The 15,631-nt window shown below is 39.9% G+C and overlaps 1 protein-coding gene across 1 annotated transcript; it reads left to right on the forward strand.

Moving 5' to 3' along the window:
* Positions 1-5,508: 5,508 nt before the first annotated feature.
* Positions 5,509-7,437, forward strand: GJA1 (gap junction protein alpha 1; the record flags this gene model as incomplete). The annotated part of the gene is made up of 1 exon (XM_081998263.1): positions 5,509-7,437. One exon carries the CDS (start codon positions 5,509-5,511, stop codon positions 6,652-6,654), a length of 1,146 nt encoding a protein of 381 aa, XP_081854389.1. The 3' UTR covers positions 6,655-7,437.
* Positions 7,438-15,631: the final 8,194 nt, after the last annotated feature.

Below are 15,631 nucleotides of genomic sequence, written 5' to 3' on the forward strand. Positions count from 1 at the left end.
ATCGAGGTGCGCTTCAGCCTCCTCTGTTGTACCGAAATTGCATCAGAAGTTAGTAACAGGGAGACCTTGTCCCGAGTGCGTCCCCTTTCTGCCCCACGCATTTTGCTTTCGTATGGAAATCCTGATTGATGCCTAATAGTTCGTGCGGGGCAAGGGTCTTAATTAGGTGCTTTGTTAAATGCTGCAGCTACTAAAGTGGTGACTTTCACGTGGTCTTCCTGATAAGTTTTCCTCCTTACTTTTAAAATAGAAGTGATAAAATCCAGACGTGGGTTATGGATTTTTAACCTGGTTTGTATATAGTTACTCTGTTTTAGCAACCTCGGTGAGGGATTTTAGAGAAGGAATGTGAGATATCATGATATGCCTTACCACGTTGGCAACGTCTGTGAAAGTCTTGGGTGGATATAAACGAAAGTTATCTAGGAAGAACCGTGCAAGAATATCCACAATATGTGTCATAACCCCAATATGACACATTCCCTTTATATTACCTTGAAGGCTTAAATACCAAAGTGCAGAGGGGAAAAAATGCTCGAGCAGCATCTCTTGGAGAACTAAAAAGCTTTTTACATTGCAAGGCTTGGAGTGATTCCTTATAGCGATTGTTGCCTGCTGCTTGCCAGTAGTTAAAGAGCAACACGAGGAGGCAGGGAAAACAGCCTTCAGCCGAAGACGAAGCACAGTCTATCTTATCGAGTAACACGCTCTCCTCTTAAACAAGAATATTGCGTGCTTACGTGTGTCCTCACACTTTGCCTTGAGATAACCAGTGAGCCTTGTGAAGTGGCATATTTCATCTGAGAAATTCCTTTTGATTTTGCATGTGAGATTTATGATGAAAAACCCTGGTAACAGGGACAAAAAATGGGCGACAGACACCTCGTGCCTGACTTCTGTGTGTGCGTGTGTGCACATAGGGAGCAAGTTGAAGGACTTGCGTGAAGCTTTCATCCTGCCATTTTTAACATCTGGACAGCACACTACACTGCAGAATTTAAGCCTCTAGTCCTTGGGATGTTTACTGAAGTGTTTCCTTCAAAAACTTCAAAGCCAAACACTGGCACTGACCCATGATACCTAACAAGCATACAAATGGGAGCGGGGTGAGCAGCAGGCTGAGTTCAGAAGAGGGAAGAGAAGGACACAAGGGATTTGATTTGCGACATAAATCTGAATGCTTATACACTCAGCAGCACAAGCCGATTCAACACTGTAAGGTTATCTCAGCTCTCATATTATGCAAGCCCAAAAGATTAATTTTATTTGTCTCTGAACTGAACATCGGTTTAGGCCAAGGATTCCTGTGGGCATGAGGAAGGTTAGATGACATTGAGCAATCTCTGTTTCATCAGATACGTTGCGCTCTTTCCCCCGGTCTCTGGTTATATCTCCTCCCCATGTTACCCACTGAATTTATCTCGCGTGGAGGCACCTGGTCTGTTGTTCAAGCCACACGTACGTTTTAGAAATACAGATTTCAAAATCTGCAGGCAGGAGCACCAAGAGGGCCCGAGGCCCCTCAGGGAATTCAGCATTCCTTCTCCTAATTCCAAAGTGAGTCAGGAGAGGGATGAATCTGGGCAGTAACGCAGAGGGTAGACCTGACTTGTACAACTAGAAAATGCCTAAGAAAGTGCTTACGGTTCTTTGGGTCCTTTTGCAACTATGCTTTAAAGTTAGGTGGAGAGGCTACAACACAGGAGGGGCAAAGGCTATGGGGTAGATCCACTAGTGGCTGGCCACCAGCAATACTAGCAGACAACGAAAAAAAGCAAACAGTTGTGACACTTTAAATTCTAGTTACTGCAACCATTTACTGCGTAATCTTTGTGGATGAAATGAACTGGAGCTCATCTGCAGAGCCACAGATGAACTACACCTTCCCAGGGGAATGTGTGGAAGACATCTGATGATTTTTGTAAGATTTTGGAAAACTAGCCTTCCCTATTCCAACCCAGCCAAAACCCATCAGTTGTACACGCCAGCTGCTTTCTCTGCAATGCTGGTTGCTTTTGGGAAATACTCGAGTTGATTGATGTTCAAGGTCTAGAATCTTGTCTTTTGTTGGCTATTTATGTGTGCGTGAGCACACAGAAGGTAGGAGAGGTAGGAAAACCAAAACTTTGGCCCATTTCCCAACTGCTTCAGCTGCAAAATCCCATTTTGAGTCCCACTCTACCTCTTCCATCCACTGGCATGTGACCTTCTAAAACTCTAGTCAGACCTGGGCATGTTACCACAGCACTGAGTTTGCATTATTCTTTCTGGAAAATATGAACCAGATGACATGATGAATGTCGTCCATAAAAAATAGTTCTAGAATTTCTTAATTGTGGCTTTCAAATCAAATTTCTTATATATGTGGTCATCCAAAATTCATGCAGAAGAATGCTGTCATATCTCCTGCTGCTCTATGGCTTTTTTTCCTATCTTTACCCACACACAGTAGGACCTGGAAGAAATCCATCTTTTAAAGAGTTTACTAGGCCGGCATTAATCTGTCTTGGAAAAAGGTTATAATCCTGTAAAGCAATAATCAGTAAGAACTCATGAAACACACATACTCCTGATCAGCCATATCGTTAAATTCCTAAAGTACTGAAATTGTACAAATCAGTCAGGTCGACCTGTGTCATTCAGTGGACTCATTTAAGGTGTTTGGAAGTGTTAAAAGAAGCTTAAGTCCAGAATGCTGAAGAGCTATTTTAAAAAGTTCTCTTCCATCCATTTCAAATTATTTACAAAGCTAGAATACTTAAATATCTGTTTGATAACCTAGTATAAATTGATAGATATTGTAATCAGTTAAGAAAAATGGTCTTTCAGTGTCCTAAGTAAACACGTTAGATCCGATGAATGAATTTTCTCTACAACAAAACAAAGTACTGTGTTTCATAAAGCAACAGAATCCACTTAAGCAAAGGAATAATGTATTTGTGCCACCACAAGGTTATCTGATTAACAGTACAATGTTTTGAATTGATGTGGTGTTTTTTATCAGTGGCAAGGCTAGCGTGTAACTGATCTCTTTAAAAAAAAGTTGCTTTTCAAAACTATGTATGAGTAATTCAAGCATGGAATGTTTCCTCCTGGAGTTTATATTGCCAGAGGACATAAATGAAACTTAGTAATTTTGCATGCTGAAGCAAATTAAAAAATACGTAGTAAATTCTCAAAATACTGCAGGTGTGGGATTAAGTAGGTCAAAACTGAAGTAAATCGCGTTGCATTAATGGACCAGAGTGGAGTGTAATTAAAAAACAAACGACACATAACTGCCTAGAAATAACATGTCCTCTGTTTTCTTAATCAAGCTTTCAATCTGAAATAACATTTAGACAGTAAAAAAATATGTTGAGTCTGAGGAAAGTCTGTTAATGCAGTAGTTTCGAATCATCGGAAAGCTGACTAATTAAATCAAGAAGCTGTTACTTGAAAAAGGCTCCTTCGGTCCACTTCCACTTCTAGGACATGGAGCAAATAGCTGGATTTTAAAACAAACTTCACGTGTTGTATAGTTACAGGCTGTTCTCTGTTTTAACAATCCCAGCCTGAGGAGGAGCATGGTCACGTTTCATTCCAGCCTTTCCAGAGACCTCGGCGCTCCCGTGCCCGACTCCTTCTCTGCCACCTCGAGCCCATAAAGACAAACTAGCCTTTCCTGGGAAGGACTAAAGCTGGGGATGGCTGAAGGGATGTGTCAGAGATAAACATGCTGTGTCCTCCTCCCAGCGGAGGCTTCCAGATTTAAGAGGCCTGATCCTTTGATGGGGCTTCATTCGTGTTAACAGCTAATTACATGAGGAAGGGTCTGTGCTCCGCAGTAGGTAAACTTCAGAGCAAGCTGACTATGCGGACCGAGGAAATGGCCCTGGGGTATTCTTCAGGGGTTCAGAGATAATTGGCATCTCGGAGCTATCGGAGCGAGTACTTTAAACACTTGTCTCCCATTACTCTCTCAGTCTCTTTCCGATGGCAGGAACGGTGTGTTTTTATTTGGCATCTGTTGTTATGACTGAGTTTGCCAGACTTATAATCCTGTGTTTCCAGTGACTCACTGCTGCTTGAAAGAAAATCTCCTTGGTGCTAAAATTTCCTATTTTATGAATTATCCAAAAAGGGCTTTTTCTATAAATGAGCTTCTCTAGGGAATATAGCCATGATGCGATGGGGAGGAAATAATTTGGACATTATCAAAACTATTAATACCAGGAAAGGATTACTCAGCATGCACGGAACAAATATCTGTACGCAGCAGCATCTACTTTGAAAGGGAAACTTTGTGATTATTTTTCCTTTTAAATGCCCGATCTCACATGCTTCTTCATGTGGGGCAAGTTAAAATGTAAGTTTTTATGCAGCTAGGATTACCGTTCTCCAGTTGGTAAAAATCCTATAGTGAACTTTGTTTTTCCTAGGAATTTAGAACATTAAGTAAACCAGTTCATTTCTTTTAGGTCATCCTGTGTATTTCCAGATATCTCCGAGAAGGTGCCTGTGTCCCAGAAATATGCACTTTAAAACTCAAGTTGAGAGAGACAATTTAAACTTGCAGTGTTCAACACTTGGAATGCAAACTGCAGGCCAGGAGTTGCCTTAAAAACAGAAAGAGCTCATTTACCTTTTTTTCTTGCTAAATCTTTTTTCCTTTCAAAACAAAGTGAAGGAATTTAAATACAAAAAGATGCAAACACAAAGCTGAAACTACAATAAATTAAGTAACTATAGGTAAAGAATATTAACTTTTATATTTGCGCCACAAATATTAATGTATAAACTTATTTAGATAGCAAGTTTTTTCTGAAGTTGAGTACAGTATAAACTTGGCATCGTTAGCATCTATGCTTTTAAATGTATTACAAGCAATGTAGTGATATGCAAGAGCTCAGTTTAACGTTGCTGTAGGAAAAATAGCACACACTTTGCAATGATAAAATTTTAGGTATCCAACCCTAACATTAACATACTATAACCTTTTGTATTTAGGATATACTATGGTTTGCTTGCTTATTCTCTTAAGGAGTGAACATAAAAATTACTGTGAACAATCCACACTGAAAGAGAGAAACCTTCCATGTGTTGCTAACATATTCAGGCAGTGCCACCATGTATCTCCGCACCCTGCTTCAGCAGCGTGTCACAGCTCTCCTCTACCTGAGGCAGGTGAAGATCACTGAACTGCGGCTGCCACCAAGGAAGCTGAGCCAATTGCAGTGGCAACTGAGGGTTGTCATGGACTTCTTGGAAACTGGAGTGAAATTAGAAATCTCTTTTCTCATTGTGCTTGGAGTCATTATATGTTACTTTCTCTTTTCAGTTCCCCAACTTCATAAAACTGTCGTTTCTCTTCAGATTGTGTAAAACACATGAATTAAAACACAGGTGACATCGCTGCTCTATTAGCATTGATCTGTGATTCAGTGTATCAAAGGTATTAAAGCTCTGTCTCAACCATCACTTCTTTTTTTTTTCTTTGTGTCCTCCTTTAGCCAGCATCCTGTGAAGATGGGTGATTGGAGTGCCTTGGGAAAACTTCTTGACAAGGTTCAAGCCTATTCTACTGCAGGAGGGAAGGTGTGGCTGTCTGTCCTCTTTATTTTCCGAATCTTGCTGTTGGGGACAGCAGTTGAATCTGCTTGGGGAGATGAACAGTCTGCTTTCCGGTGCAACACTCAACAGCCTGGTTGCGAGAACGTCTGCTATGACAAGTCCTTCCCCATCTCCCACGTACGCTTCTGGGTTCTGCAGATCATATTTGTGTCTGTACCCACTCTTTTGTACCTGGCGCACGTGTTCTATGTAATGAGGAAAGAAGAGAAGCTGAACAAAAGAGAAGAAGAGCTCAAGGTGGTCCAAAATGATGGTGTGAATGTGGATATGCACCTCAAGCAAATAGAAATTAAGAAATTCAAGTATGGGATTGAAGAGCATGGCAAAGTGAAGATGCGTGGTGGACTGCTCCGTACTTACATCATCAGCATCCTGTTTAAATCTGTCTTTGAGGTGGCTTTCTTGCTCATACAGTGGTACATTTATGGGTTTAGCCTGAATGCCATCTACACCTGTGAGAGAGATCCATGCCCGCACAGAGTGGACTGTTTTCTGTCCCGTCCAACTGAGAAAACCATCTTCATCCTCTTCATGCTGGTCGTGTCCTTGGTGTCTCTTGCCTTGAACATCATTGAGCTTTTCTATGTGTTCTTCAAGGGTGTCAAGGATCGTGTGAAAGGGAAAACCGACCCCTACTCCCACAGCGGTGCCATGAGCCCTTCCAAGGACTGTGGCTCCCCCAAATATGCTTATTACAATGGCTGCTCCTCACCGACCGCCCCCTTGTCTCCCATGTCTCCCCCGGGGTACAAGCTCGTTACCGGAGACAGGAACAATTCCTCCTGTCGTAACTACAACAAGCAAGCCAGCGAGCAAAACTGGGCCAACTACAGCGCAGAGCAGAACAGAATGGGGCAGGCTGGCAGCACCATCTCCAACTCGCACGCCCAGCCCTTCGACTTCTCTGATGAGCACCAGAACACTAAAAAACTGGCGTCGGGACACGAGCTGCAACCCCTCACCATTGTGGACCAGAGGCCTCCCAGCAGAGCCAGCAGCCGAGCCAGCAGCCGGCCTCGACCTGACGACCTGGAGATCTAAGCTTCTAGCTGCAGTACTTGCTCTACTATGAAATGACGTGCATTGGAAGATGCCGTCAGTGCTGATCTTGTTCCAGTGGAGGTGGTACTTAACAGTCTCAAGCAGGAGATTTTAACAATCATAAAAACAAACAAACAAGCAAACAAACTTTTAAAATACTTGCTGTTTTTTGGGGGGGATGTGGGGTTGGTGTGGGGTGGTACAGTACACATTGGTATTTAATGTAGCTGGTTTAAAGAATTTAAATACTAAAAAAAAAAAAGAAAAAAGGAAAAAGATAGGTAGTCAGTACTAAGGTAGGGGGTTGTTTTTCTAGAAAGGCTGTAAATATCTGAGAGTATGTGTATGTGTGTACTATCGTGTTTGTTTCTAAAGAATCTTCTGTAATACTAAAACCCAATAATAACTGAACTCACATTTGTCAGGGTGAAGTGCTGCCTGAAGATGAAAACATTTTTCCTATTCAGCAAGCAAAAAAGTCCAGGATTGCCTCTGATCATTTCCCTGTCAAGAACATTCCATTCTTAGAAAGTGCACTTTGAAGGTAAACTTTCCTACATAGTCCTTCAGGTTGTCAAAAGACTCCTGTGAGGACAATCGACAGCCTTTGAGTCATTCAACTCAAATTTCAGACATGGCCCACCAAGAAATACTTTGGTCACCTGCTTTTCCAGCCCTTCATGCAGGTAGATTTTGTGATGTGTGTAAGCAGGATGGCTCCACACTTGTAGAACCGGCAACCACACTCTTGCCCACAGCGATAATCGTGTCCTGCTGCTCATGTACAGTCTAATTAGCATCATATAAAGCCCGGTTTGCTGCCACTTGCAGATTTAAGTGTGAAGACAGGCAAGCAACTGCCTTTAGTGAATTTTTTCACGCCTTTAAGTATATTAAGGGTGTACATATATGTGAGGATGTGGAGGTAAAGGTATACACAAAACACCCTCAGAAGCTTACGTTGATAAATAAATGCACACAGATTTACTTGCAGTTGACACTTTCTCATGGATATTGTGAAGATGTGGGCCACTATGGTGTTTACATTCTCTGATTCCTTCAATGCAAGTGAAGCACATGTCATTATATTTTTTTAAGTCTATAGAATATTTTCCACGTATCCTAAATGGATGCTTTTTTAAAAATGAAAAATAAAAAAGGGCCTAATCCTGGATGTCTCACTCTGGAAAAATCTCTCTTAAGTCAAGTGGGAGTTTTCCCTGAACAAAGGCTACAGGATCAAGCCCAAGATGTAGCGAACCATGTTCTTTCTGGCATGAATGATTTTCTTTTGTAGAAGTTAGGGGTGGAAAAGACCCATTAGGTCATCTAGCCAATCTCCCTGATAGGTAATAATGATGCTTGAATGATAGAAGATGTAGTACTGTAAGCAAGCTTTAGTCTTTTATGTGAGAAACTTAGAAGAAATGCTTTGTGCTGGATTAATAATAAAATATGCCTACATGACTTTTGCAGTAACTGGTATTTTTCTTGTTCTAAATATTCACATTTACTGAACTGTAATGTCCACTCTTGAGTTTGACAGTTAGGTCTTTCTAGATGGCTCTAGCAACTTTAGTGTTTACACTTTAGGTTTTGTTTGAAATGCAAGTGAAGTTGAAAGGATTTTTAAAGAGTACAATTCTAGCTAATTTATTTGAAATATATGCTAAAGAAATCTACCAGTTTCTTCAAATGCATTGCCTCTTAGCTGAACACAGATTGACCAAGGAAATACATAGCTTGGTTTCATTTTGCAGCAACACAGATAAATTCTTTCATTTAATACATTATATTAAATTTGTTTGACATTCCATGTTAAATTACTGTTGTGTTCAACTTCATTGCATGTATGCAACCATAGTCCATCGGATCATGTTGTCTGGAGAACATTAGTTAATAAAGTTTTAATTTAGTATATATTTACTAATTGTCTTTTACTGTTTCATACATCTATATATGTGGTTTTTTTCAATCTTATAATCCAAACTTCATCCTTCCCTCTTCATTTTTCCCCAGTCACTCTGCATTTCACCCATATTCTTGATTTAATCCATCTGAATTTACTTTGAATTGAAATTTCACAGTAACAATTTCAGACACCCTCACAACACTGGAAAAACGGGCATCGTTTGTGCCACTCCTGGAATAAAGTCATACTCAGCATGAACTGCTGTAATGCAAATCTTGCCATAAGCCTCAGAAAAAATATATTTGTTTGCAAACTATTATAAAGAAGATAACAGTAAGATGCTACCGCATAATTTTTCAAGCAATTTTTGTATACGGCCTAGACTCCACATTATCAAATCATTGCCTCTAGTGTACATTTCCCCATGTAACCAGTTTCAATTTCTGGAATTAAATCCTCATTCCTTCGGAGTCAATGGGAGAAAAGTACTGATTTTGATAGGGCTGGGATTTCACATACTATCTACTGGTTCACCATTTAGATCCCTACCACTATTAAATACAGAGAATGCTTGGCTTTCCAGTACTGGATGCTAAAAAAAAAGTTCAACTCCTTTCTTATTTGAAAAATCAAAACATAATGGTCATGCAGTTATCATATAGCTTTCTACTTTCAAATTTTCTTGTCATTTAAGTCCAAGCTTATTCCCCCTCCTATTAGCAAAGAGGAAAAACAGGCAGGACAGTGGTAGTGGATTTACAGCTCTGAGAGATACTATACAAGCACCAACACAAAGGAATGATTCCTTGAAGTATTCCTTAAATAATAGCAATGAGTCATATTTTAAGCTGCCTTGTCCTAGTTCGACTGCACAAAGGGAAGGGCATTCCAAGCATTTTGTGAGGATCATGCCCCTGGAAAGGTGGATACAGAAACATCCAGAGAAGGGCTCACCCTGAGACAAAATCCAGTGTCTTCTAGACAGGCTGATTGTCAGGTACACCCCAAGTTATGGACCCAGTTCCTTGGGGCATCTTGGACAACTGATATAAATCAGTGCTTCAGTGCCAAGGCTCTCAAAAATCGAGCGATTTTTTTGATAGTAATGCATGTGTGTGCATGCGTAGGGTAAAGACATTCCATGGACCATTTCTCCCACCTAAGATTTATTTCTGTGGAGTGTATTTCTTACACACTTGAAAGTCATCACAGTGACATAATTTTGTGTGCCATTCATCCAATTCTTTACACGCTTTCTCCCAGTGTAAATGCAGCGGTTGCATTGTCTGCAGCTGACAAAAATAATGTGTGATACAATGTTAGTGCATAGTTCTCAGCCTCTGTAAAGGATATGTTAGATATTGAATTCAAACTGGAAAAGATGTAAAAATACACATTTCAGAAGGTAATTAAAACAAAAGCAGGGTTACAAACAAAGCAGCAAGAAAATCCAAATTAAAATCCTGTTAAGTATTTAAAATTTGTATTGATGCGTTGTGTAGAACTATTTTGAAAAAAGGAAAAATCATCCTAAGGTCCCACCCTGCTCCAGTAATTTGAAATGTTTGTAAAGAGTAAAGTTAGAAGGACAGGTTGCAGACAGCCTGAAATCTACATGCAGATCATGTGATTTTAAGAGATTTTAAATACAGTAAGCACACACTGAAGGTTATTTCCTAATTTAGACATGAAATTTCCATATTTAAAGTGGAAACTACAGTAATAGTTTGAGAACCGGAAGAAACTTTGTGAGTGTACCTGTCACACCCCTTGAAATAGGTCATTTTTAAATTATGTACTCGTCTCACTGTTCCAGAACCATGGTTGTCTATGGTGCTCTTTTGCTACGTCACCAGCTTGACTGCACATTATCACTGTACTGGCATTTCCCTTGGAATTTCTTTGCATCTTGGTATCAATTCAAGAAAAAAAAAAAAAAGTAGTGATGTAAGAGGTAGAGTTTTGCAACTCAGATCTGGGAGTTGATCCAGATCAGAAGTTACCTTAACTGGTTAATGTGGAGTTCTGGGTATGTCAGACCAAAACCTCCTCCAGTTTTGGTGGCGACTCTTTCTACCCCACTGGGTCAGGACTACTTTTAATCCTTCTTGTAATTCCTCCACGATTACCACTGCTCCATTTTCCAGAATTTAAACAAAATAGGACAGAAAATAAGATTTACCATCCTCCTGTAGAACTTTTTCTCTCTAATAATTGCTAATCCAAACCCGGCAGGACTGAACCTTCTACTGAGCTCATGAACTATCCCTGATATACAATATTTTTTTAAAGCAGTGTGTTATACAAATGGTCAGATTGACCATAATCTCCTTGAAGAAATCGTCCTTTCCTTCTCATGCTATTCACTCCAGCCATTTGCAGTTAGCTCTGCCAGAGGACTCTGACAACTGCGGCCGAGTGTATGGTCCTTGAAGATTTCTCTGGCAAAATAAAAGTAATCCTCTGATGGTACAGAGCTGTTGAAGCTACTCCTCCATTACTTTCATTTCTACTGCCAACTTAGACAATAAGGTCAGAAGCATAAGTCATGTCTGAGAAATCACTACCTAGTTGTATTCTCTGGCTCAGTCCCTTGAAACTATTTGAGGGTCCTTTATTTTATTCTAATTTATTCTAACATAATGGCTCCAGAAACACAGGGCTGTAAGATCAGCTCTGCAAAGAGATGACTGCCTTTTCCTAACTTAAACCATGTGCTTTTGACTGTGCCCAAGGACATATTCACACCCAGATTCTGTCAGTCCTGGAAAGTGTGTCAGATGAAAATTACATGATGCTAGCACATCACTAGATTGAAACAGGAAGAGCTTATTGGTTCCTGTACTTATTTAAAGGTATTTTGATAGAAACAAAAAAGAATGCTTGTCTTAAACTTGTCTTAAATACTTCCTAATGAGCAGTACTACCAGGACACCCTATGAAGTAATACAGACACTGTGCATGTATACATGGTAAGCATTAGGTATAGATACTATGTCTAGAAACTGTTTAAATAGATACAGCTGCTCAGTCGTTTGGTAAAACCAGCTGCCTCCAAAATGGCTGCCCTCGCCCTTTTCTCATGGTAGCCAAAACGCTGCATCCAGCTTACCAGCTTGCTGGAGTTTGGAATGCAAAGACACCTTGGGCAAAGGCGGACATGTTTTTACCTGATAGTTTTGCGTTAACTCCTTTTAAGGGCTGAAGAAGCATAGTGCTAGAAGCTGGAGGCAGGGGGTCGGGGACAGGCTCTACTGTGTTAGGAATAATCAAGGGAGTCAACTGGTCAAAAGTAATGGCTTTCTGGTGACTGTGGACTCTCCCATCACTTAAAAAGATCACGTCTCTGCTACTATGTTGAGGAAATGTGCATAATAAAATGAGACATGTGAGTTTAGACCAGTATAAAAGGGAAAATGTTCAGACATTTAAATTGCTCCTTCAAACAAGCCTAGACCGCAGTTGCATACTTCCCATTAGAACTGACAAAAAATACTCACATGAGTTCCAGAGTTTCAGTCATTTAAATCAATGTAAAAGTTCCTCTCAATTTCAGACATAAACAGATTGGATCCAGAAAAATATATTATGACATCTAATTTTCATTGATATAGCTGCAAAGTGAAAGCTTATGGGTATATGCTGCTAAGTCTTGAATGGCGACCACTTGAATATGTGCAATCATACTATTTCCTCACAGCTTTCTTTTTACCGTAACTCAGTGCAGAGGCAAGTTTATGAAAAGTAATCTAAAGGTTTACTTTTTTTACAAACAGACATGAACTCTGTAAATGTAATGAAACACATTTATGTGATGTCCATGTCAAATTTACACAGGACTACATAAGGGAGTGTAAGGTATTCTATAACATGCATCTAACTCTGCTGGACAGGGCAGCCAAGGAGTGACATCTTCACTTTGCCTCTCCTCACCCTTGTTAGAAAGTTTTCCATATCCCAAGCACCTGAGCAGTTTTTCCATGCTGCTGAATGCAGCTCTGTTCTCAGTAGCTCTTCTGTGAGCTTTGCTTGGGTAGGAGTCTTTGCATCTTCCTCTTCCTCCTTCTTTTTCAATCTATAATATAAGCTCTGTGTAGGGGAAACCATAAGCAGCCCCAAATATGTAAGGAAATACAATGACAACTGATAGCAAAAAAGCACAGTCACGGAATATGCAGTAGTTCTCTTTTACACGTCTGCAACTAACTGAATAGGGAAACAGCACGGAAAATAGTTTTTAAGGGATTAGAAAAGCCTCTGGATACTTTAGCATCTTAAAACCAGCAGTCCTTGCTGAAACAGGCTTTTTCAGTCTCAGCTTCTGCTGAGTCATAGAGTTTACTGCCTTTGAAGGTTCAAGTGGCTTAAGTTGTTCTGGAAAAGTTCAAACCTTCACTAATGACCATATTTGCATGCTATTCTCAGTGGTATTTACATATAATAGGACACCCTCCACAGGGAGGCCTCTTCAAAACACGGGCTCTGCTTACACTTTGAATTTCCCTAGTTTTTATCTATGCATCATTACTTCAAAGTGTTTTGCTGGGAGTACTCTGCCATATATTTGGGACATTCATCATAGTTGTTTGAAAGCTGAATATATAGCCAACTGTAAGATTGTCACCTGGGTTTTGTGTGTGGAGACAAAGAAGTATTACTTAGGCAAGAATCCTACCTGGTCTGACCTGGCATACTTCTGTTGAAGACAGGGAGCTTCTGTTGAGCGGCATGAGATGAAAACCCTGCTCTAAGCTTTTCTTACTACCGTCTATTATTCAAGTCCCTGTAGCTTTATTTCATGAGCACACAGAGGGTCCAGCCATGAATCCATGGACCTTGTGTAACTTGCTGAGGTCTAGGACAATCTCTGAGGAATTTCTTCTGCTTCCATTTTGATTGTTGGTACCCCCAGCTCTGTGGACTTTGGACTGACTATAGCGCTCAGTCCCTCAGTGGTGGGGTGGATGTTCAGTTAGTGATGTCAGAGGGTGTGTGCATAGAAAAAGCGGGTCTGGATTGTTTCCCACAGGATTTCCTGTAGAATCAAGGCAAACCAATCAATCACTGTTCCCCGTCCTGAAAAGTCTAGCTGTAAAGGTGTGCAGTGATTTCTGCATGGATGATAGTGATAACTGTAGAAATTCATCCTTCTTCCATCCTGTCTGGGGCTTCATCTGGGAGCTGTAATATCCTCTTAATTTCCTTTGTCTTCTTCTCCACTCCTTCTGTGCAGCCATCTTTGCCCACTGCCCACTTCTTTTCTGCATATCACATATGCAACAGGTATTTAATGTTTTGTACTGAAAAAGCTTTCCGTAATGAATATTTTTTTCCTTGCATCATGTGGTAAGGAGCACTCGGATATCTTAGAATATCCTGCTCCATTAAATATCTGTTAATTAACAAGCTGGTGTTTCTCCTATTTCATTCATTCAGAATGAGTGAATTAATTCTATTAATTTAATGCAGAATGAATCTCACAGATGTTAACTACTATAACTAAGTTTTGTCTGACAGCTTAGGAAGTCATTTTGTATCTCATCTCATAGGAGTCCAGGTTTGCTTCAATCACTTTCTTTTTCATGGCATTTTATAATTAAGGAAGACAGCAGAGGAACTCAGGATGCTAGTTATCTATCTTAACCAGATGCAGTGAAAGTACAAGGACATGGACTTTCTCCAAATCTTCCTCCCACATTAGTCCCAAAAGGACTTAAAGCTAGGCTTCCACTGATGATTATGTATACCATATAAATAATAATAATACCTGGAGTTGCATTGATACAGCAATTTTCATCTTCAAAGTACTTTGAAAACCCTATATAATTAGTGTGCTATGGAGTCATCTCTTATGATACTGCATGAACTCCAGTACTACCCACTGTGGGAGCCAAGAAGGGAATCTGAACGGCCGCAGAGATTATACATAACCTCCATTATCACTACACGATGAAACTGAAAATGCTGAACAAGGGTGTTTTAGTACTTCACGCAGGAGGAGGATCCACAGCGAGCAGGAAGCTGGTCTCCATAAGATAAGGGAACAGGAATGTTTTCTTTTCTGGTAATCTACTACTTCAGATCTCTAAACACATTTTACCTTCAACTATGTCTCAGTCAAGCTGGCAGCAGATCACAGGTAGATTATCTCATTACACAGAGTCTTCATCTTTATGTGACTAGAATACAGCCATCTTTTTTTTTTCAATTAAAAAAGCTTTAATTTGATGGAGCAAAAGGGGGTGAAGACATAATAAATATAACATTAAATAGATTTCTACAGACTTTAGTGAGACTTCAGGAGAGCAACGTATCCACAGTACACCATTGGCAATTGACAATCCAGCTGAGCACATTTTGAAGATTATAGTATTTTCCAAGTATTTCCAGCATGCTTACAAAAGGTCCTTGTGAATGTTCAGGAGCTTGTTCTTTAAACCAGCTTGGCATTTGCTGGAGATTATCATCGCAACATGAGTTTGCAAACAGTCTTTTCAAAACTACGCCATTAAGAAAAGAGACCAAAAAAACAGCAGTAGCAGTGCATTCAAGCTGGCGAATATAACAGTGGAAAGGAACAGAACATTTTGCATAAAGAAAACTTGGGAGTATTTCTGAACTTTAATAATTTCTATCTTCCCCAGACTTGTAAACTGACTAGCATGTTTCTCAGTAGAAAGGCTAATGTGCTTTATTTGGTTTTTCCAAATAAATTTTTCTCATAGAGATTTAATAGGACAAATGGATACCCTTTTAAACTGTAGTATATATTAATTGTCATCTGAAGAATAATCTTGAGCATAGATTTCAAAATCTGTGATCAGGCAGAATTAACTCTATTTCCCATACAGTTAATGGACACATGTGTCCACATGCCTTGATTTTTGCTCCATTTTAAGATCAGTGTTTTGTTGTTTTGTTTTTTTTTTAATGGTGTTGTTCCCTGTTATATTTAAATATCACACAAAACTATAAACATTATCGTATGTCAGAATGAGGTTTTTACTGATGAGCAATGGTTTGGACTCAGCGTCTTTGCTTTTACTTTTACTGTTTATCCCATTT

The sequence above is a fragment of the Phaethon aethereus genome (assembly GCF_964289735.1).
Source record: "Phaethon aethereus genome assembly, chromosome: 3".
In the NCBI taxonomy this organism is placed as follows: domain Eukaryota; kingdom Metazoa; phylum Chordata; class Aves; order Phaethontiformes; family Phaethontidae; genus Phaethon; species Phaethon aethereus.